This window comes from Microcaecilia unicolor, chromosome 1 (assembly GCF_901765095.1).
Source record: "Microcaecilia unicolor chromosome 1, aMicUni1.1, whole genome shotgun sequence".
In the NCBI taxonomy this organism is placed as follows: Eukaryota; Metazoa; Chordata; class Amphibia; order Gymnophiona; family Siphonopidae; genus Microcaecilia; species Microcaecilia unicolor.
The window spans coordinates 123270092-123293339 of NC_044031.1; the positions used below are offsets into that span (position 1 = coordinate 123270092).

Genomic DNA, 23248 nt, shown 5'->3' on the forward strand with positions numbered 1-23248 from the left:
GTGTTCTCGGTGGCTGCAATGGCTGGTAATGGCACACGTTAGAGCCGTGGAAAACCCCTTTGTGCATTACTTGCTTTAGACTGGCTAGAACCAGTCTAAAGTAAATGTTAATAGCATTTTAAGCTTTGTGCATCTGGCCCTGAGTGTGTTCCTCAATTATTTCCTGATTAAATCATAGTTCATTAATATATAAATTTAGTGTCTAGCAAACTTTATTCCTTGTTGTCAGCCCATTATTTTTTTCCTGTGTTTTTTGTTTTGTTTTGTTTGACGCCATCTGCAGAGTATTATGGACACTGTTTCATTTGCTCTTTCTATGGAGCCTATGTTATGAACATACTTGTTCCCTGGTGAATTTTTCTCTACGTACTTATCCATAAGGTTGAACACACATCCAGATCTTGTTCTACAGATTTGGTTTCATTGGGTCTTTTCTTCCCTCCCCTCCCTCTTTATTTAAATCTATAGCTCTGCATAAAAATGCTGCTGTTCCATTTGTTTTTCCCTTTCAGAGAGAGAAGGTGACTGTCCATCCCATGTAGTAGTCATGTGTAGAGGTCGCATCTTCACCTTTAATGCTGTACATGATGGCCATATTCTGACGCCTCCTGAAATCCACAGGTTTTTACACTTTTTTTTTTTTTCTTGTACTGATGGGTGGAATTGACAGTAAGTACCTTGCTTATTTATTTATTTATTTGTATTTTGCTCGCACTTTTTTCAGTAGTAGGTCAAGGTAAGTTACATTCAGGTATACTGGGTATTTCTCTGTCCCTGGAGGGGCTCACAATCCAATTTTGTACCTGAGACAATGGAGGGTTAAGTGACTTGCCCAAGATCACAAGGAGTAGCAGTGGGATTGGAACTACTACTACTACTTATCATTTCTGCAGCGCTGTACACCATACATGGAGAGACAGTCCCTGCTCAAAGAGCTTACAATCTAAATATGACAGACAGACAGAACAAGCAAGAGGCAAGGAAATTAAAGAGGGATAAAAGGTACAGGGCAAGTGAGTAGTGGTTAGGAGACAAAAGCAGTGTCAGAGGTGGGCTTTTAGCCTGGATTTGAAAACGGCCAAAGATGGGGCTAGACGTACAGGCTCGGGAAGTCTATTCCAGGTGTGGGGAGCAGTGAGATAAAAGGAACGGAGTCTGGAATTAGCAGTGGAGGAGAAGGGGACAGCTACATCTGGATATCAAGACTGGTGCTCTAACCACTAGGCCACTCCTCCAGTCTGCTTTGAACTTTATGGTTAAGCGGATTATAAATGCCAGAATTAAATTACATTGATTGGCGCAGGAAATGTATTAATAGTGTTTACATGGGAACTAGTAAAAGAGGGCCGTTTCTGACAGAAATGAAACGGGCGCTAGCAAGGTTCCACGCTCCCCTCCCTCCCTCCCTCTCTCTCCTCTGAGTTGCAGCCCCCCTCCCTTCAGAGTTCCATGACCCCCTACCTCCCTCCCTCCCTTTCGAGTTCCAGGACCGACCCCCTCCCTCCTTCTCCTCCTCCTCCTACTACTACTATTTAGCATTTCTATAGCGCTACAAGGCATACACAGCGCTGCACAAACATAGAAGAAAGACAGTCCCTGCTCAAAGAGCTTACCAATCCCCTCCCGAGTTCCATGCCCCCCTCTCATCCGAGTTCCGCGCCTCCCTCCTCTCTTTCTCTCACCTCAGAGTGCAAGCACGACCTGCCCTCGCCTTCCTGCGTGTTGGCTGTAATTTAAAAAGTCTTACCGTTTCATATTAGACCTCTTACTAGGTTTTAATTTGCCATTTACTTCATTGAGGGGTCCTTTTACTAAGCCGCGCAAGCATCTTCGCATGCCCAACGTGCACCAAAATGGAGTTACCGCCCAGCTAACACATGACTCTTGCGGTAATTTCATTTTTGGCGCGCGTCCAATACGCGCATCTGAAAAATATTTTTTCTTTTCGGCTGTGCGCCAAGTGGCATTTGACACGCATAGGTCATTATTGTCTGATTACTTTGTGGATTTTTACCGCTAGATCAATGGCTGGCGGTAAGATCTCAGACCCAAAATGGGCGTGCGGCAATCTTTTTTACAGGCACACTGAAAAATGGATCGGCGCACGCCCAAAATCCACGCTTACACTACCGCAAGCCATTTTTCAGCTCGCCTTTGTAAAAGGACCCCTGAATGTATTTATGCTTATATTTGGGCAGGGCATTTTGCTATTGTTATACTGTTAACAAAATTGTAAATTTTATGTTGAACTGTACCTGCTGTATACCGCCTTGGATGAATCCCATCATAAAGGTGATTAACAGATCTTTCTTTCTTGGGATTTATTAATGTTACTCCCCTCAGTTATGGAATGCATTTTGCATGAACTGTGAACCATTTATCAGATCTTGGGAGACAAGGTAAAACAGACTATTAAAAAGATGTAGAGTGAAGTCTATGTAAGTACGCAAGTGCTGCCATACTTGGACAGACCGAAGGTCTATCAAGCCAAGTATCCTGTTTCCAGCAGTGGCCAAGCCAGGTCACAAGTACCTGGCAAGATCCCAAAACAGTACAATACATTTTATGCTGCTTATCCTAGAAATACAAAAAACTATATGGCTTGACTTACTCCTAATATAATATAGGCTACTACAATATATAGAGAGGAGAAAATCATTCAGAACATTTGCGATTAACAACAAGGTGGAGTCTCATATATTTTTGCACAAATATTCACATCACTCCCTTGGTGACTCTATTGGCGTGCATAGATTTAATCATCGACTGAAACCACCTCCACCCTAAAGTTGCAATTCATTAAACTTAACATGCTGGAAAGTGCAAATATATGTAAATATATGCAAAAGACACTTAACTTGCGGAGCATATAAACTCCCTTATTCAGATTGGAGTAAGGGAGTTTATATGCTCCGCAAGTTAAGTGTCTTTTGCATATATTTACATATATTTGCACTTTCCAGCATGTTAAGTTTAATGAATTGCAACTTTAGGGTGGAGGTGGTTTCAGTCGATGATTAAATCTATGCACGCCAATAGAGTCACCAAGGGAGTGATGTGAATATTCGTGCAAAAATATATGAGACTCCACCTTGTTGTTAATCGCAAATGTTCTGAATGATTTTCTCCTCTCTATATATTGTAGTATCCTAGAAATAAGCAAGTCCATTTTAATAATGGCTCATGGACTTAGGAAGGTCTCCAAACCTTTTTTTTAAACCACGCTAAGTTAACTGCTTTTACCACATTCTCTGGCAACGAATTCCAGAGTTTAATGATTCGTTTTAAATTTACTACTTTGTGGCTTCATTGCGTGCTCCCTAGTCCTAGTATTTTTGGAAAGAGTAAACGAGCGATTCACGTATACTCGTTCCACTCTAATTTACTTCTATCATATCTCCCCTCAGCCGTCTTTTCTCCAAACTAAAGAGCCCTAGCCATTTTCAGCCTTCCCTCATAGGGAAGTCGTCCCATCCCCTTTTATAATTTTCATCGCCCTTCTCTGCAACTTTTCTAATTCCACTATATCTTTTTTGAGATTCGGTGACCAGAATTGCACACAGTATTCGAGGTGTGGTTGCACCATGGAGCAATACAAAGGCATTATAATATCCTCATTTTTATTTTCCATTCCTTTCCTAATAATACCTAGCATTCTATTTGCTTTCTTTGCTGCTGCAGCACGCAGCAGAGGGTTTCAAAGTATCGTCAACAATGACTCCTAGATCCTTTTCCTGGTTGGTGACTCCTAACAGGGAACCTTGTATCACATAGTTATAGTTTTGGTTCCTCTTTCCCACATGCATCACTTTGTACTTGCTCACATTAAACATCTGCCATTTGGATGCCCAGTCTCCCAGTCATGTAAGGTCGTCTTACAATTTTTCACAATCCTCTTGAGATTTAACAACTTTGAATAACTTTGTGTTGTCAGCAAATTTAATTACCTCATTAGTTATTCCCATATCTAATTCTTTTATAAATACGTCAAAGAGCAGCAGTTCCAGCACAGACCCATGCAGAACCCCACTAGCTACCCGTCTCCATTGAGAATACTGACTGTTTAACCCTACTCTTTTTTTTTTCTGTCCTTTAACCAGTTTTTAATCCACCATAGAACACCACCTCTATCCCATGACTTTCCAATTTCCTCTGGAGTCTTTCATGAGGTACTTTGTCAAATACCTTTTGAAAATCTAGATACACGTTTATCCACATGTTTGTTCACCCCTTCAAAGAAATGTAGTAGATTGGTGAAGCAAGATTTCCCTTCACCTAAATCCATGTTAGCTTTGTTTCATTAATCCATGCTTTTAAATATGCTCTTTAATTTTGCTTTTTATTTTGCCCAGTATAGACATCAGGCTCACTGGTCTGTAATTTCCCGGATCACCTCTGGAACTCTTTTTAAAAATCGGCATTACATTGGCCACCCTCCAATCTTCTAGTACCATGCTTGATTTTAAAGATAAATTACATATTACTAACAATAGTTCTGCAAGTTCATTTTTCAATTATATCAATACTCTGGGATGTATACCGTCCGATCCGGCGATTTGCTACTCTTCAGTTTTTCAAATTACCCCGTTACATCTTCCAGGTTTACAGAATTTTGATTCAGTTTCTCTGACTCATCAGCATTGAATACCATTTCTGGCACCGGTATCGCTCCCATATCTTCCTTGGTGAAGACCGAAGCAAAGAATTCATTTAATCTCTCCCCTATGGCATGGTCTTCCCTGAATGCCGCTCTTATTCCTCAGTCATCTAGCGGTCCAACTGATTCTTTTGCCAGCTTCTTGCTTTTAATATACCTAAAAAAGTTTTTACTATGCGTTTTTGCCTCCAACGCAGTCTGCTTTTCAATATCTCTCTCTTTGCCTTCCTTATCAGCACTTTGCGTTTGACTTGCCATTTTTTTATGCAGTTTCCTATTTTTTTCAGTTGGATCCTTTTTCCATGTTCTGAAGGATTTTCTTTTAGCTCTAATAGCTTCTTTCACCTCACTTTTTAATCATGCTGTTTGTCATTTGGTCTTCCTTCCTCCTTTTTTATTACATGGAATATATTTGATGGCTTCCAGGGTTGTATTTTTGAACAGCATCCACCACGCCCAATATAAATTTTTTGACTTTTTTAGCTGCTCCTCTAAGTTTTTTTTTTTTTTTTTTTTCTTTTCTTTTCACCATTCTTCTCATTTTATTATAGTTTCCTTTTTGAAAGTTAAATGCTAATGTATTGATTTCCTGTGTGTACTTATATCAAATCGGATCGTGTTATGATCACTGTTATCAAGAGGCCCCAGCACCATTACCTCCTGCATCAAATCATTTGCTCCACAAAGGACTAGGTTCATGACACTTGAATACAGACTTAGAAAAGGGTTTTTACCCAGTTCCATGCTTCTGGGAAATCCAGAATTGTAGCCTAATTTAACACCTTATAAGATGGGGAATCCATTAATCTGTTTCTCCCAATTGATGTGCCCATTAAAGAATGTTCATACACATATTAGAAAAAAACGGGTCTCGTACCTTAAAAGATAAAGAAGAGGGGTTACCCACATGTTTTTGAGATGCACTTCTAAGATGAGGCTTTATTGTTGATCATGGAAACACATTCTGGAATGCTTCCCCCTCCTGAGTAGTAAAGCTCACATTTTTATATCTGATCTGGAGTTTTAGCAGAAACTCTGAAAGCCCTTTGGGTTCCGTGCAGTGAATGAGCACAATAATTTGCAAATAAAAAGCAAATTTACCACATCTGCTTACACAATGCAAAAGTTATTGGCTGTTGTGGCAGCAGCAGGTGAGAGGGTTTAGAAGAAGCAGATCAGGTCTGGGAGAGAGGAGATAGCAGTGGCCAGTTGGGGCTGAGAGGGAGGGAGTTGTCAATTGCCAGGACTGATGAGAGGTTTTCTTGTGATTGGTAAGCCACCAAAAAAAAAAAAAACGCAAAATTGCCCGTCGTTTGATAAAATTACTAGAAGAGGAATGTCATAAAAATAAGGCCTTTGTCTATTACCCTAGATTTATATTTTGTTATTGCCTAATCAAGATCTGTCGTCTTCTTTAAGACAACTTGCCTATATCCAGAAGAGATGCCACACTGAATCAAATGGACCAGGAGTGTCAGCATTAACCACAGAGGAGAGAACCCGGTGGGCAAAGGTTAGAGACTCCTTTTTGAATGGAAGTGTTAAGTCCTTGCAGTTCAGCTTTATGAGATCTTGTGACTTGCATTTGTGTCTCATAGATTCGAGAATACCTTATCAACCTGGACCCAAAGAATGTGTCTGTTCTCGAAACCATTCAGAGGAGTTTGTTTGTGATCTCATTAGATGATGCCAGTCCTGAAGATTATTGCATGGTAATTGATAATGCTAAATCATAGCTTTAAATAATAGTTGTTCAGTCTTTCCTCAAACTTGTCTTGATTCCAATTGGTCACTTGAACTGATGGTGACTTATGAGGACTAATAGATGATGCAGCCTGACATCTGCCATTTTTCTGTGCATTCATTTCCCAAGCAAATAAATTATATGATGGATCAGATTAATGCTCCATTGAGTCCAGCATCCTGTCTCCAACCATGGCTAATCAGGTCACTTAGAAGTATCTAGCAGATCTTTATGGAGAAGTACATTTCTTGTTCCTTAATCCCAGAAATAAGAGGTGATAATTTTCCCCAAATCTGCCTGGCTAATAGTTTCTTAAATGGATTTTTTCTCCAGAAATGTGTCCAAACCTTTTTGAAATACTGCTATTAATCTTGACCACATTTCCACAGCTTCATTATGTATTGACTGAAAAAATACTTTAAAAATATTTTTTAAATATGTTCCCAGGTAGTTAAAAGAAGTCCTTTATTTCAGTGCTATTAGAAAGATGTTTCATATCAATTAGGATTTTATACACCTCTGGTGTATTACCTCTCAATTGTTTCTTCTGCAAACTGAATGTCTCTAACTTGTTTGTTGCCCTTCAGAGCAATTAATTCTGCAATATTTTTGAGATGAGGCTACTAGAAGTGAATACAAAATATAAGGTGTCAAGCAATCTTTGCATTTTAAGTATGGGTCGTCAATTTGATGATACTGCCTTTCTTTGGTACAATCAAATCAGTTTACATATTACATTCAGGTACTTTTTCTGTCTTTAGTGGGCTCACAATCTAAGTGTTTGTACCTGGGGCAGTGGAGGGTTAAGTGACTTTCCCAGGATTCAAACCCAGTTCCTCAGGTTCTCAGCCCACTTCCACTGTCCATTAAGTTACTCCTCTAGTCCTTGTTCCTCCCTGTTCTAAGTATGCCCTTGCAAATAACATTTGCTCATGTGGCTATAAACTTGCGATGTGGAACAAAGTTCATACCTTTTATCAATGTTTGTTATTAATTTCTTGATTTTCATTTAATACAAAGATACAATCTTTGAATAGATGCACCAGTACTTACATAATATTTTTCAAGAATAAAAATTTTATTAATATAATATAATAAAGTAAAGTATTGGTTTTAAAAGTCCACAAATAAGGGAGAAAATCTAGAATTATACCAAAGGAAGTTGGTCTAATAATCTTAGTTCTTCCGAAGAAAATCTAGCAGGAGGTTACCCCTATCAATTAACCCGCTTATATCTGGTGCTCCTCCTTATTACTTTGCATATTGAGAAAATGTCGCAACTGTTCTGGTACAAAGAAAACATATCTCTTGTCTTTAAAGAATAATAAGCACTTGCAAGGAAATCTCAATTGGAATCTAGCATTTATCCCAATAGATTCTTGTTTCATGTCCAGAAACTTCTTCCTCCTCTGTTGCATCCATCTAGAAATGTCTGGGAAAATTGAAACTTTACTTCCCTTAAATTCAGGATGAATATTCTTAAAATAAAGCCTTAATAAGGCCTCTTTGTCTTGAAGGAATACAAATGAAACAAGGTTGCTCTAGTTTCAATTTTCTCTTGGGATTGTTCCAGAAGGTCTGTTATATCCAATGTTTCTAATATATTATCCTGTTGTATTGGATCAATTTGTTGTTGCTTTGATTTTACTTTTAAATAATAAAGTCTCTGTAGATGTGGTAGAGATTGTTCTGAATACTTATAATCTCTCTTAGGAATTTGAAAAACATATCTCTTGGAGTAACATATTGAGATTGTGGAAAATTTAATATACGAAGATTTACATTTCTTGACAAATTCTCTAAATTTTCTATTTTCTGATGCAATAATAATCGATCTCCAGAGAATTGGGCTTGCTGTTCTTGTATTTTAGTCATATCTGTTTCCAGATTAGTCTGTTTAGTTAAGACACTTTCAATCTTTTCTTTTAAATTTCTTACTTGAGTAGCATTATTTAATGAAACTGATATAAAGGAAGCACAAACCTTATGCAAAGATTCAAGAGCAGTCCAGATAGATTCCAACGAGTCTTCCTGGGATGTAACAAGTGGCTGCATCGCCATGGCGCACAAGGAGATTTCTTCTTGTAGGCCAGCAGTTTGAATCCCTTCTACTGTTGTCTCACCCGATGCCATTCCTGGAAGTCTCTGTTCACCCTCCGCTGCTTCCAAGATGTTTTCAACTGCTGCTTCCACTGACGAGATCTGCCGCCCCTTCGAGTCGGTTTTTATTCTGATACTCGGCACAATGGTCCTGTCTGATTGCAGAGGAGGAGGGGTAGCAGGTCCTAATGGGCTGAGCAAAAAATTGGTCTCCTGACCGGGGCTCTTCCTTGCCCCGGTAACGGAAATGCCTGCATTCGGGGTCGAAACAAAAAATGTGGAGATTGAAGACTGTCCTGATAATGGGGTTGTTAGCTTCGGGAGGGGTGGTCCCTTAGGCTTACCCTTCCTTTTTGGCATGCTTATTCCAAGAAAAAGGTATGTTTTTAGAGTTTGAGGAGAGCGTTCATCTCACACAACCTGCTTCATCGCCATCTTGGATTTTCTCCTTCGTCAATGTTTAATTATCCACATGCTTACTACTACTATTTAACATTTCTAAAGCGCTGCAAGGGTTACGCAGCGCTGTACAATTTAACAAAGAAGGACAGTCCCTGCTCAAAGGAGCTTACAATCTAAAGGACAAAAAAAAATGCTTAGTTACATCTTTGAAGAATTTTGATAGATTAGTAGCATTAGTAAATGGATAACAGCAGATAAAGATCTGCCAACAAGATAACTCATCACATAAAGCATAATGTGAACTACATATGTATACTTGATCATGATTTGTCCATGTCATTTTCCTGGCATATTGTAAGATACTTTTATATCAGATAATCACACACAAAAGCAATTATTCTGGGCTCATTTGCTAAGAGGAATGACAGTACCTAATTGGCCCTTACTGTACCAATGAAAGGAACAATGCCACAGATGAAATATGTTATTTATTATTATGAATTAGAAAAATAAGTTGTATATGGCAAATGCAAAGCAGATTTATAAAAATAGATTTGTGTTACCAAAAATAGATTAGCGCTACCAAAAATAGATTCACCAAAATATATATATACAAAGAAATATATAATAATATCCTAAGGATTATTATGAGAGCTTACACAAATAATATGTCTTGTGCAAAATACACACTTAGCAGCTAATGATTCACCAACCACCAATCCTGACAACCAATCTATCACAGATAAAACCGTGGACTAACTATCCCCTAACCATAGGTAGTGTATCCTGTTATTTCACCTTGCCGTCTTTATAGCAGACTTCCAATGGTAAAGAAGCAGATTCCTCCTCTGAGACTCGAGCTGTAGCCCCAGCGAGTCTCTCAGTCCAGGAGTAAAATCCTAGGTCTGTACTCTGAATTCCAATAGCACAGTCTCTCTCTCTCTCTCTCTCTCTCTCTCTCTCTCTCTCTCTCTCTCTCTCTTCTCTCTTCTCTCTTCTAGTCTCAAACATGTCTTCTCCTTTCTCCTCTTCAGTCCAACCTTGGCATCGTTCTGGGTCAGATGATACCTATGGACCAGTCACTAATGGCGTAGTTCTGTCCAGCAGAGTTCATGGTCATGAAAAGAGGCCTTGTTATTAGCAAAGAAAGTCTTATCAGATGGTAGCAAACCTCCCTCTTAATTTTCATTAAAAACTTGGAGCCATGGTCTCTGTGAGGTACGCTCCTTCGCTTTTCCCAAGAGATAACTGGGACAAGTTTGCAGCAAACACCGTGTCCTTGGATGAAGTCATCTTGGTATGCGCAGCAGTAATTTTTCCTTTTGTGAAAATCCGGTTTCCATTACATTCATTCCCACTATTCCAGGACAAGTGGGTAGTTATGTCCATCGACCAGCAGGTGGAGATAGAAAATACAGAACTGAGCACCATTACATAGCTCCCTGCTAGCAACTCAGCTCCTCAGTATCTTCTATCTCCAGCAGGTGGATGGACAGACTTCCTCTGTCTCTGGTTCTGAGGCCTTGCTCCTGGACCAGTTGGTCAACTGGTTCCCAGTTGAGCAGACATACCTGGTGGTGCTGGGTCCCTGTCGTGACTTCCCCCTTGGGTGTTCTGTGCCTTTTCCCTGTTTTACCTCTGTGTGAGAGCCCGCTCAGCAGCCAGTCTATTCGGAGGATGAGAACTCACAGGCAACACAGTGAGTCTGGCAGGCCGGTGGTGCTGCCGTGCTCTGCTGTGAGGTGGGGGGGGTGACTGTGTCCCTGGCGAGCTTGCGCCCAGGGTGGTGGGTTCTTCCTGCTGTCTTTGGGCCTCGGTATGTTGATGGGGTTTCTGCCAGGTAGTTGTGACCTGGCTTGGCCACTATTTGGAAAACAGGATACTGGGCTAGGTGGACCATTGGTCTGACCCAGTATGGCTACTCTTATGTTCTTATGGTCCATCTAGCCCAGGTCTATATCACAACGATCCCCAGACTCAATAAATACTAAATTAGGTCCTGCTGTGCCTGCTAGAGGCTATCTGTTAATGCAGTGGTACAAAGTTCAAATTTGATTTATTTATTTGTTACATTTGTATCCCACATTTTCCCACCTATTTTCAGGCTCAATGTGGCTTACATAGTACTGGAGAGGCGTTCGCCGACTCCGATATGAACAAATACAAAGTGATGTTGTGGTAAGATAAGGTTCATGTGGAACAAACACATTAGGGAATCATAGAGTGGAAGAGTTCTGTTGGGTCCATTATGTACTTTGGTTTCATTGTGTTACAGAGTTCAGGGATTTAAATTGGATTAGTAGGGTATGCCTTTTTAAACAGGTTGGTTTTTAGTGATTTCCGGAAGTTTAGGTGGTCATACATTGTTTTCAAGGCTTTTGGTAATGCGTTCCACAGTTGTGTACTTATGTAGGAAAAACTGGATGCATAAGTTGATTTGTATTTAAGCCCTTTGCAGCTTGGGTAGTGGAGATTTAGATATGTTCGTGTTGATTCGAATGAGTTTCTGGTTGGTAGGTCTATGAGGTCTGTCATGTATCCTGGGGCTTCGCTGAAGATGATTTTGTGAACCAGGGTGCAGATTTTGAAAGCAATACGTTCTTTGATTGGGAGCCAGTGCAGTTTTTCACGGAGGGGTTTTGCACTTTCAAATCGTGTTTTTCCAGATATAAGCCTGGCTGCCATGTTTTGAGCGGTCTGAAGTTTTCTTTAAGGTTTGTTCTTTGCATCTTGTATAAATTCCATTGCAGTAGTCTATGTGGCTTGATTGTATCAAGTTGCGAAATGTTTCCCTTGGGAAGAATGGTTTCACTCATTTGAGTATCCACATTGAGTGGAACATTTTCTTTGTTGTGGATTTCACTTGGCTCTCTAGTGTGAGGTTACAGTCCATTGTAACGCTGAGGATTTTCAGGCTGTCTGAGATAAAGAGGGTGTAATCTGGGGTGTTTATACTTGGGGGGTTGTCCGCCCTTTATTGGGATGAGAGGATGAGGCAGTGTGTTTTTTCTTTGAGTTTTAGTTGAAATGCATTTGCCCATGAGTCCCTGATGTTCAAGCTGAGTTTGGTTTCGTTGGTGATTTCTGTCAGTTCATGTTTATAAGGAATGTATATTGTGACATTGTCTGCATAGATGAAAGGGTTAAGGCCTTGGCTGGATAAGAACTTGGCTAGTGGGGTCATCATTAGGTTGAAGAGGATCGGTGATAGTGGTGATCCTTGAGGTACTCCACAGTCTGCTTTCCACGGTGATGATAAAACTAGGGTGTAAAGAGTATGGAGATTAGTTGATAAAGTTTGCTTTTTTATATTTTTATTCTTCCTATCACTGACCTACAATTTCTCATTTAAACCCCAATCTTTAAGTTCCCAAAGCACAAAGCAAAATAATGTTCACTTACCAGAGATATGTCCTCTTCTCTCAGAACTCTTCTGTTCCTTCTCCACCCTAAGGTTGCCTAGGTGGTCCCCGTAAGGCAGGGCCTATGGGATCCATTTTTCCAAGAATCCAATGCATTTTTGTTTCGCAGGCAATTCAGGTAAACCCACAAATTGGAGAGTGCTCCAACAGGAGCTGTTTTCCAGGTCCTCTAACTTTTCCCACAATTCTTTCTATTTTTGCATAGTGTCAAAGTTAATCTTAAGCTGACAAAGAGTTGATTTTCCATATCAGAGATACACTTCTCCAACCTTAGCAGAGTATTCTGCCATAGTTTGTGTAAAAGTGTGAAAACTGTAATAAATATGCATGAAAGATGTGTTTATACTGGGTCTCCAATATATGCAAATTATGCATTTTCATTGTGGATATCCTGAAAACCTAATTGGCTATGGAGTCATGGGAAAGCCTTTATCTGCAGGAGCAGTGTTATCCCAGGCAGACTGTTAAAAAAAAAAAAAAAATGTGTGCGAATGTTCCAGGCCTTCCAACATGACAACATTGTCATGTTAGTATCGCCTCTGAACCTTTCTTCCTTTAGACATAATCATGTGCTCTGTAAGTACTGCCTATTTCAACAGCCATTAAGTAGGACAGGTGTGTCTTATTTAAAATCATTAGAAATGTTCTTTGCAACACTTTGCTCACGGTTGTAATTCTGTTCGTAGATCACCTTGTTGACGTTAACCGGAGATCCAACAATACGCTGGGGGGACAAATCCTACAACTTTCTCATTTTCTCAAATGGAACATTTGGCACAAACTGTGATGTAAGGTTTTTTTTTGTTTTTTTTTTTTACTTTCTAACTTCACATATTGCTTAATAAGAGGCCTGTTTCCAAAACTTCACTAACACATTGTCATGAGTTGTGAGATACACCCCATTGAGACTAGGGTTAAATGGCCATTTTTCTCAACAAATAAGGGTGAATAGTGGAGTGCTGTAGGGATCTGTATGGGGACTGGTGTTATTTAACATGTTTATAAATGATCTGGGAATCTGAACCACAGGGTGACTAAATTTGCAGATGACACAAAACTATTCAAAAGTTGTCAAAACACATGTACTGTGAAAAATTGCAGGAAAACATTAGGAAATTGGAAGACTGAGCATCCAGATGGCACATGAAATGTAATGTGGACAAACATTGGGAAGAATAATCTGAATCATAGTTACTTGATTTTAGGGTCCACCTCGGGGATCTATGTGTCATTGTAGACAATATGCTGAAATATCTGCCCAGTGTGCCACAGTTGCCAAAAAAGCAAACAGGATGCTATGAATTATTAGGAAAGAGACCAAGAAACCTATAATGCCTCTATCACTCCATGGTGCAACCTCACCTTCAGTATTGTATTCAGTTCTGGTCGCTGTATCTCTAAAAAGATATAGCAGAATTAGAAAAAGCTCAAAGAGTTACCAAAATGATGGAGGGGATGGAACTCCGCTCAAATGCAAAAGGCTAAAGAGGTTAGGGCTCTTCAACTTGAAAAATAGATGGCTGAAGGAGGACATGATTTACAAAATCCGGAGTGGAGTAGAACGAGTAAAAGTGAATCGGTTTTTTACTCTTTCAAACAGTACAAAGACCAGAGAACACTCAATGAAATTACATGGAAATACTTTTAAAACAAATATGAGGAAATATTTTTCACTCAACAAACAGTTAAGCTCTGGAACTCATTGCAGATGTCTCTGGTTTAAAAAAACGTTTTGGACAAGTTCCTGAAGGAAAAACCCATAGTCTGCAATTGAGATAGACATGGGGGAAGCCACTGCTTGCCCTGGGATTGGTAACATGGAATGTTACTACTGTTTGGGTTTCTGCCAAGAACTTGTGACCTGGATTGGCCACTATTGGAAACAGGATACTGGGCTAGATGGACCATTGGTCTGACCCAATATGGTTATTCTTATGTCCTTATGCCTAAGTATGGGAGTTCTCAACCCAGTCCTCGGGACACACCCCACAATGAATATACATTTGATAGATTTGCATATAATAGATGCTCAAAGTAGTTAGTGAATCGTTACAAAACAAAAAGTAAATACCTTATTTTTCCTAATAATCACCTGGCTATTTGTACAAAATAGTGGGTTTTTTTAAAGTCTAGGATGGGCTATTAATAGAAGTGTTCTCTCTTGTTCCCTCTTTTTCTCTCTTGCTCCCTCTTTCTCTCTCTCTCTTTCTCTCTCTCTCTTCCTGCTCCCCTGCTGTAACCAGTGTTGCTCTCCTCCACTCTCCAAACCCCACCCCCACGATGACTTGGTCTGTCCTCTTACCTCTTTTCATGATTATGATGTATGGCTGGTGCGGAGCCTTGAGTATCTGTGCATGCCGAACCATGAGAAAAGGTAAATAGAATGATCCAGTTGTTGGGAGGGGGGAGAGAAGGGCGGAGAAGAGTAATGCTGATCACTGCAAATTCTGGGGGGTTGGGCTATTGGTGGAATATATTAGTTCATGCTGAAACAGAGCGGTGGGCCATTATTAGGGTTGGGCTGTAATTAGGATATGGTATATTCCTTATTTCATTACCTTGTGTTCTGTTAACTGCAAATGGAATACTTTTGGATGGGTACATAATTTGGAGGGGGGGGGGAGATGATGGGTGCTCAAGGTAGAGTAAATTGGTGAAAATATATAAAATTTCACTTTGCACCCGTTTTTGAAGTTGATTGGTATCACTTTGTGGACATCCTTTACACTTGTGGGAAATGTGTATGACGGGTATAGGAACTGCTTTGGGGTGCTTGGGAGCAGCTGTAACTTAGGGGATTGGAGGGTTGCCTACTGGGTTTGAGATGGTGGAATTAAGAAAAAATATAAAGTGATACTTAAGGTGTGAGGATGATAAGTCATAACATGCACATTTAAAATAAATCTTCAATTAAAGTCAAGAAGCAGGTTCGGGCTTTGATTTTTCAGGTGAAACAATATACTTTCACGAATGATTTGTTTAAGCATATGGCACCGAATGTTTTATTTTACATAGTATTCTGTGTCCATGCTAGGGGCAGTTTTCAAAACTCTGAGAAGCAAGAACGTAAGAATAGCCATACTGGGTCAGACCAAATGGTTCATCTAACCCAGTATCCTCTTTCCCTATTTTTTTTAAATTATTTTATTTATAAATTTCACAATTATACATTAAGAAACAATCTTGAATAGAAATTTTTCATATTAAAAAGCAATTATTACAGAAAATAAAAGGAAAATTCCAACAGAATATAAAATGAAAATTTCAGACTACAATTGGGAGGATTCCAAGAATAGGAAGTATTGGAGAGCTCTTACTGAGGAAAAATTAAACAATTATTAATTCTAACACAGAGGCACTGAAAACTCCAACCCACATATTTGTAATACTCCGTTAACTCAAACTTTTTTAGTGTAATCGTTTCAACACCTGATTCTTGCTCTGAATGAAAGCCTGCAACTGTATTGGATCATAAAATACATATGATGATTCACGCAGTTGAATCTTACATTTAAATGAAAAAAGAAAAATTTAAACCCAAGAGTCAGGATTTCTGCTTCATAGCAAGAAACTGTTTCCTAAACTCCTGTTTTTTTTTTTTACAAACATCTAGAAAAATTCTAATTTTATATCCAAGAAATTCTACATTTTGAAAACAAAAATTCAAGTACATCACTGAGTCTCTATCTTGATCGAATAAGAAGGAAACAAAGTGACAGTCCCAGTCACAAGTTTCCAAAAAAACAGGGGGTAAAAAACCAGGAGTTCCACAGTGAAGATGAACCAAACTTTATTAATCAGTATATTGACTTGACACAATGTTGTGTTTCGGCCAAAGGGCCTACATCAGGAGTCTAAATACTTGAGAACGATAATGATGATCCAGAATTAGCAATGTTGTAAAATACAGTCTGTATTGTAGTGGTCTTAAAAAAGACCTTTGTCCTGAAGCGTGAGCCAGATCTCTCGCATGAGAGTCTGGGCTGTGCAGTCTAAGAACTCCTAGTTTTTTTACTCACTGTTTTGTTGTATTGTGACTGTCCGTGGGATTTCGTTGAGTTCTCCATGTTTGTGGATTCTCCAACATGTCAGTAACATCTAATTTAGAGGATTCAGTTTGTATAGGCCCTCGATGATCTTTCCCAACAAGTGGGACATAATATATATTGTTTGAAGGGGGCACAGTATTTTCCAGAAATTTCTAAATGTCTCTTAAATACTTATAGAAAGCTTCTGTAGATGCTGTTGAGATTATATGAGGAAAATTCAAAATACGTACTTTTAAAGACCTAGCTCTGTTCTGCATAAATTCCAACCTTCGATGAGTAACCATCTTGTCCATCACTAGAGAGGATTGAGTACTCTTAATAGATTTTACCTCTTGATCTAAATGAACAACATTTTTATTTATTTATTTGTTGCATTTGTATCCCACATTTTCCCACCTATTTGCAGACTCAATGTGGCTTACAATAATACATCATAACAAGCACCAATCAAGAGTACATAAACAATTGGTTACATAAAGAACAAGTGTAACATAATGGATATAATCAATTCAATAAATCAGAAAACAGATTATCAAGTAAGTGGTGATGTATTAGAGTTCCTATTATTAATTATTATGGTAAGTCCTGTAAAAAAGGAAAGTCTTTTCTTTTCAAAGTATTAATTTCAGACTCGGTCAACTGTGAGTTAGCCAAAGATTGAGAAGCAATTTGTGCAAAAATTCACAGAGCTTGTGCATAGATTCCACTGCCTTCCATAGAACTTCAAGAATGACCACAGATGGCTTGAGCAAAGGAGGAACAGCAAATGTTGATAAAGAAGTCTCACCTACACCTCCAACTCCTGGTTCAAGAGGACCAATGGTTTGTCCTGGTCCTTGTGGTTCTGACTCCAGTACTGCTTCACTTCGCTTAACCGCTTGACTAGGAATCTCCTGCAGGGTCAGGGCTGCTATAACAGGCTTCTCCTGTACCTGACTCCCCGTCAGAGCTCAAGCGCCGGTGGCAGGGATGGAGATGATGGGCTCAGTGATACATCACTGCCCAGCAGTGAGGCAGTCTCTGCTCTGTCTGCTGCAGCAGGAACACCCGGAAGTGATTGGGGAACTGTGACGAACTGCTCCATGGACCGCTGTCCCACAGCCAACGGAGTCAGCATCGAGGTTGGAGGAAGATTCCTTACTCTTCCTCATCTCTTGGGCGTCTTGCCCAGCAGCAAATAAGCAGAGGAAAATATTTTAAGAGTAGAAATTCACAGAGCGTCATCACAGTGCTTAGTGTCAGTAACCATCTGGATCCTTTTTTTTTTTTTTTTCCAGCAGTGGCCGATCCAGGCCAAAAGTACCCAAATAGTAGCAAGACTCCATGTTACCAATCCCAGAGAAAGCAGTGACTTCCCCATATCAGACTATGGACTTTTCCTCCAGAAACGTGTCCAATCCTTTTTTAAACACAGATACACTAACTGCTGTTACCACATCCTCTGGTATTGAGTTCCAGAGCTGCTTAATTCGTTGAGTGAAAAAATATTTCCTCCTATTTGTTTTAAAAGTATTTCAGTAACTTCATTGAGTGTGTCTCCTAGTCTTGGTATTTCTTGAAAGAGTAAAAAAATTGATTCACTTCTACTCGTACACCACTAAGGATTTTGTAGACCTCAATCATATCTCCCCTCATCCGTCTCTTTTCCAGGCTGAAGAGTCCTAACCTCTTTAGCCTTTTCTCATATGAGAGGAGTTCCATCCCTTTTATCAGTTTGGTTGCTCTTCTTTGAATCTTTTCTAATTCTGCTATATCTTTTTTGAGATAAGGTGACCAGAACTGAACTCAGTATTCAAGGTGAGTTTGCACCATGGAGTGATACAGAGGCATTTTGGTATTCTTGGTCTTATTTACCATCCCTTTCCTAATAATTCCTAGCATCCTGTGGCCGCCTCCCAACAATACCTAGATCTTTTTCTTTGGGTACTGATCCTTGAGACGGACCCTAGCATCAGGTAACTATGATTTGGGTTATTCTTCCCAATGTGCATCACTTTGCATTTGTCCACATTAAATTTCATCTGCCATTAGAATGCCTTGTCTTTCAATTTCTTAAGGTCTTCCTGCAATTTTTCACAGTCTGCATGTGTTTTAACAAACTTGAATAGTTTTGTCATCAACACATTTAATCACCTCACTTGTTCTAGTTTCCAAATCATTTATAAATATGTTAAGTAACACCAGTCCCAGTACAGATCTCTGTGGCACGTGACTATTCACTCTCCTGCATTGAGAGAAAAGGCCATTTAACCCTACCTTCTGTTTTCTGTCCAATAATCAATTCCTAACCCACAACAGAATATTGCCTCCTATCCCGTTCCCACAATTTCCCTGCACATTTTGGACTGGTTCTAAAAAGAAAGGTCCATCTGTGTATGAAATTTCCTAGGGGAAATGTGCCTTCTGAAGTTTGCACCTGTGTTTTCTGACTCTAACCCCACTACTGAAACACCTCCTTGAAAATGCAGGTAGGAGTACAGGCATGTAGAATAGTGCACATGTGTTCACCCATGTGCAAGGAGGACAGTTCTCCAAAGCCCTTTTACAATTGCGAGCAACTATTTAATATAGAAACAGAGAAAATGATGCCGATAAAGACTATATGGTCTAACTAATCTGCCCATCTATACAGACTGCTATACCTTGCTCGCCATTAGAGATCCTATGTACTTGTCCAGTGCTCCCCCATAAAATTGTGCCAGCTGGATTGCATGAAATAGTAGCTGGGTGGGGGCAGGGAAGGTGAGCCTATTTTAAAAGACACTTGGGAGAACATTGCTTTTCCCATTCTTTCTTGAATTCATATACAGTCTTTGTCTCCTCTACCTTCTCCAGGAGGCTGTTCCACACATCCACCACCCTTTATTTAAAGGATTATTTCCTTAGATTACTCCTGAGTAATTGACACAGGTAAATGGCTTTTGCGAATTGCCCTACATATAGTATTCAGATATTGCCATTGCATATACAGGATGCCTTCCTTCTACTTTTTGATGTTCGTTTTTCACTTTGAAACTGATAGTGTATTTTACTATGAACATCCTACATGATACAATATATGTCTGGATGTTTCTGCTCTGAATGGATTGCCCTGGTTGATTGGTCCTGTATTGTGTGTCTTCCAGCATTCACCATTTGATGGTATCGTCTTGATAGGCATGAACGAGTATGTAGATTGGAAAGTTATGGAAAATGAAGGACTATGGAAGGTACGTGCCTGGTGCTGTAAATTGTCAGTGCTTTAAGGTCCCCTCTAAGCTGATGGAGCCTAGTGGTAGGTGTGATGTCAGGCACAAGGGAGGTGGAAGAATATTGTGTCTTTTAGCACAGAGATTTAAATCACAATGAAGGAAATTCCATAAAAAGCACTCAAAAATGGGCACTGAGAAAAATCGGCACTAAGCATCTGTTGAAGGAATAACACACAGCGCTGATCCCTGTGTGTGAAAATTTTTAACGAGTGTCGGTTAACATCAGTAATTGGGTTGGCACCCAATTATTGATAGTTAAGAGCTCATTAACCAGTTAATTTGCACATATCTCAGCAGTGCATCCAAATTTGGGTGCTATATATAGAATCCAGGGGAGTGTGTATATGGTGGATCAGATGACTAGCTCAATAGAAAACCATTTCCTACCCTTTCTGGTCACTTCATCGGGGGCTAGCATTGGTGTGGAAGAGGCTTGCAGAGGAAGTAATTTGTTTTAAATGCTGGCAAATCAGCTTGCCATCACTGTATCCTTTGCATTTTGCTTGATTTGCTGAGGGGTAGTAGGGTTTTTATTTTCATGTAGTGTTTGGGAATTCTTTCCATCAATAGGGTTCACATAAAATACGTGACATTCCATGGCCAGAGGAACTCGTTTTCACCGTGGACCTGAAAGTGTTGGATGATATTAGACTCGCCAAGGAACAATACCAAAAACAGGTGCAGTTACCATGTCTTAGAATTTTTGTGTGTGGTGTTTTTTTTTTTCTTTTTTTAGTTAGCAGTTGTTTTAAAGTTTGAAGATCTGATATTTAAAAGGATTTAACAAGGCAGGAGAGGCTCCTCTCTTAAACCCCGCTGAACTGGTTTGTCTGCTGATATTCAACAGCTCTTGATCAGGCGGTGCAGCTGCATATTGGCTGTGGCCACCGGTGGCACTGTCCAGTTAAGTGCCAGGGGTGGTGCTTGGGTGGAGCCAGTACTTAATCGGTTAGCGGCAATATTCAGTCTGCTGATAGGTTAAGTGCACATTGGTCTGAATATTACATTACATTACATTAAGGGCTTCTATTCCGCAATAACCTTCGCAGTTCCATGCAGATCACCTAAGAAAGACGCCAGAACAAACATCTGGGAATTTACAAGGTAAAAGTCATAGCTGACTAAAGATCATTTCACACATTTTTTTTAAACAAAAATGTCTTAAGTTGATTACAGAATTGAAAATGAGTTAAAGAGCTCACAGATAAAGGAAGAGCATTCCGTATTGATGCAGCTTGATTTGGAATTAAAGCTAGGTACACTGTTAGCTTCCACTGTATCCCAGATATTCAATTCCGGAGCCCAGACATGGTCCGGCATTGAATATCCAGGCTCAGTTCAGCCCACAGTTTAAAAAATGCTGACAGCCGCTGGCTGAATATTAAGTTCAGCAAAGCAAGAAAAGATATATATATATTTTTTTTAAATCTGGCAGACTGCAGGCATGGGGCTTGTTTATACATTGTGCCTTCACCAGCACAGCCTAACACCAGTTTAGATGGCACATACATTCTGGACAGGTCATCAAATCGAATCCTTTGCAGGGCCTAGAATTAGCTGGAGTAGAAATGCGAACATACTAACCAAAGCCAAATATCCAGGGTTGGTTGGTCTTCTGCAAAGGTTTCAACAGCACGGTGGGAGGGTTAGCCCTACCATAGAGCAGCTGTGCAAATGAGGCCCCACAATAGGCCTCTGCACATGGCCCTGCATCCATTCAGGCCACTCCTGCGTTATGGTAGAGCCATGCACCTGCAGCAGAGAAGATAACATGGATTTAACTACACCAGTATTTTACTTTAAATGGTTGCCAGTGTCCCTCCGCTCTGTGTAGATTTGTGTCTCTAGCTCCATAGCAGTGCTTAAGTTCTGCTGGGGTGACTGCCTCATTCCTGTAGTGTCTTCTGCATTTAGCATATTCCTGTGATGTTATGTTCTAATAGGGTAATGTGTAGTGTTGGGCACTCCAGGGAGCCTATAGGCAGGGTCTGGGGGATGACAGTGAGCCAGCTGTGTTGTCAAGGGTAAAGGTCTCTGGAATGACCTGTGGAAGACAGCCTGGGGCTGTACTGACTACCTCACAAAACTGTTCTAAAGGGCATGCAGTGGGTTTTTTTTTTTTGGACATTGTGCTCTTGCTATTCTCTTGAGTAAACTCAGGATTGATTAGAAATCAAGAGGGGTCAGGAATTCAGTCATGAAAGGGAGAGTAAGCTCTCCCCCCCCCCCCCCCCCAACTTTTGCATACTTATTTGGGTTTCACTCCCAACTTTTCATTGGTAATTCAAGGTGAGTTGGAGGGGAGGGGGCTGAAGGGAATTAAATGAGGCATGCGGTATACTGGAATCTGTAGTGGTGATTTGTGTTACTTTATTTGTCAGGCGTCTGACTTGCAGCTAATCAATTATGCTTTCACATCTTTCGGCAAGAAGCTTGTCAAAGAGCTGAAGCTTCACCCTGACACGTTAGTTCAGCTTGCGCTTCAGTTGGCATATTATAAACTTCACAGACGGTAAGTCTTGTAAAGATACCAAACCACTTGGTCTGGTATTAGATTCTGTTATTAATCGCCATAAACTATAGCAATTAATGTGAAAATTTTAATGGCATTTAAATAATTAACAACGCTAATGAAATGCTTACTATCCAGATCTGTAATCAGTCCGTAGTGGTCAGCGTTTTTTTGTACACTGACCACTGTAGACTGAATAAAGCATCCAAAACCCTTTCTACTCCTTCCCCTTCCTCCCTTCCCCCCAAGCATCCTCCATCCTGAAGAGATCGCCCTCTAGATGCCCTTTTTGGGCCTACTTTAAGAATGTCCTTGTGGCCTGGAATAGGGAGGGTAGGAGTGATTTCCCCCTCCCCCCCCCCCCGTCACTCCAGTCTATACCTGTTCCAATGGCGTAGCCAAGGGTGGGCTTGAGTGGGCCCACCCAGTACCAGCATAGCTATAATGTGGCTGGCAGGGATCCCAAGCCTCACCAGCCAAAAACTCCCGACAACTGTTTGCTGCCAGTGAAAATCTGCTATTTAAAAGGTATATGGGGGAGAGGGGATGTTTGAAAGACCATATGGCATGCAGGCGAGAGAGGGAGAATCCAAATCACTTGTAGGACAAGGCAGAGTTCTGCCCACCCATCTTGGGTCCAGGCCCACCCAAACTTGGGTGTCTGGCTACGCCCCTGGTATGGAGCCAACATCAGCAATGTGTATTAGTTGATGCCTGTTGCCGGTGAAAATCTGCTATTTAAAAGGTATGCGGGAGAGGGAGGATATTTGAGAGACCACATCATCTGTGGAATGAGGCGGGGTTCTTCTGGCCACCCAAAATTGGGTGTCTGGCTATGCCCCTGACCTGTTCTGGGCTCAAAATGGCAGCCACAACCTCTAGTGGTAGTTTCATGATACTACTAGCAGTTGTACCGTGGGACTACCACTAGAGGTTTCAGCCACCATTTTGAAACTGGAGATAGCATGGGCAGGAGTGACAGAGGGTTGTCCCACCTGCCCTACCCTACACCACCATGGCATCATTTAGGTAGGCCTGGTGGGGTCAATAGAGGGATAGAAGGGTCTTTGGGAGAAGGTTGATGCTGATGGGGAGGAGCTTCAGGAGGGGG

The 23248-nt window shown here is 40.4% G+C and overlaps 1 protein-coding gene across 5 annotated transcripts in view; it reads left to right on the top strand.

The window, feature by feature from the left end:
- The window catches only part of CROT (carnitine O-octanoyltransferase), a 141401-nt gene that overhangs the window by 64261 nt on the left and 53892 nt on the right, over positions 1-23248 (top strand). For 4 of the 5 annotated variants that reach the window (XM_030199806.1, XM_030199824.1, XM_030199797.1 and 1 more), the window contains 7 exons: positions 513-621; positions 6077-6170; positions 6256-6369; positions 13012-13113; positions 19500-19583; positions 20196-20303; positions 22007-22137. In XM_030199806.1, coding sequence (XP_030055666.1) covers positions 513-621; positions 6077-6170; positions 6256-6369; positions 13012-13113; positions 19500-19583; positions 20196-20303; positions 22007-22137 — 742 coding nt within the window. The remainder of the gene's footprint in view (positions 1-512; positions 622-6076; positions 6171-6255; positions 6370-13011; positions 13114-19499; positions 19584-20195; positions 20304-22006; positions 22138-23248) is intronic. The other variant, XM_030199816.1, reaches the window with a different exon arrangement.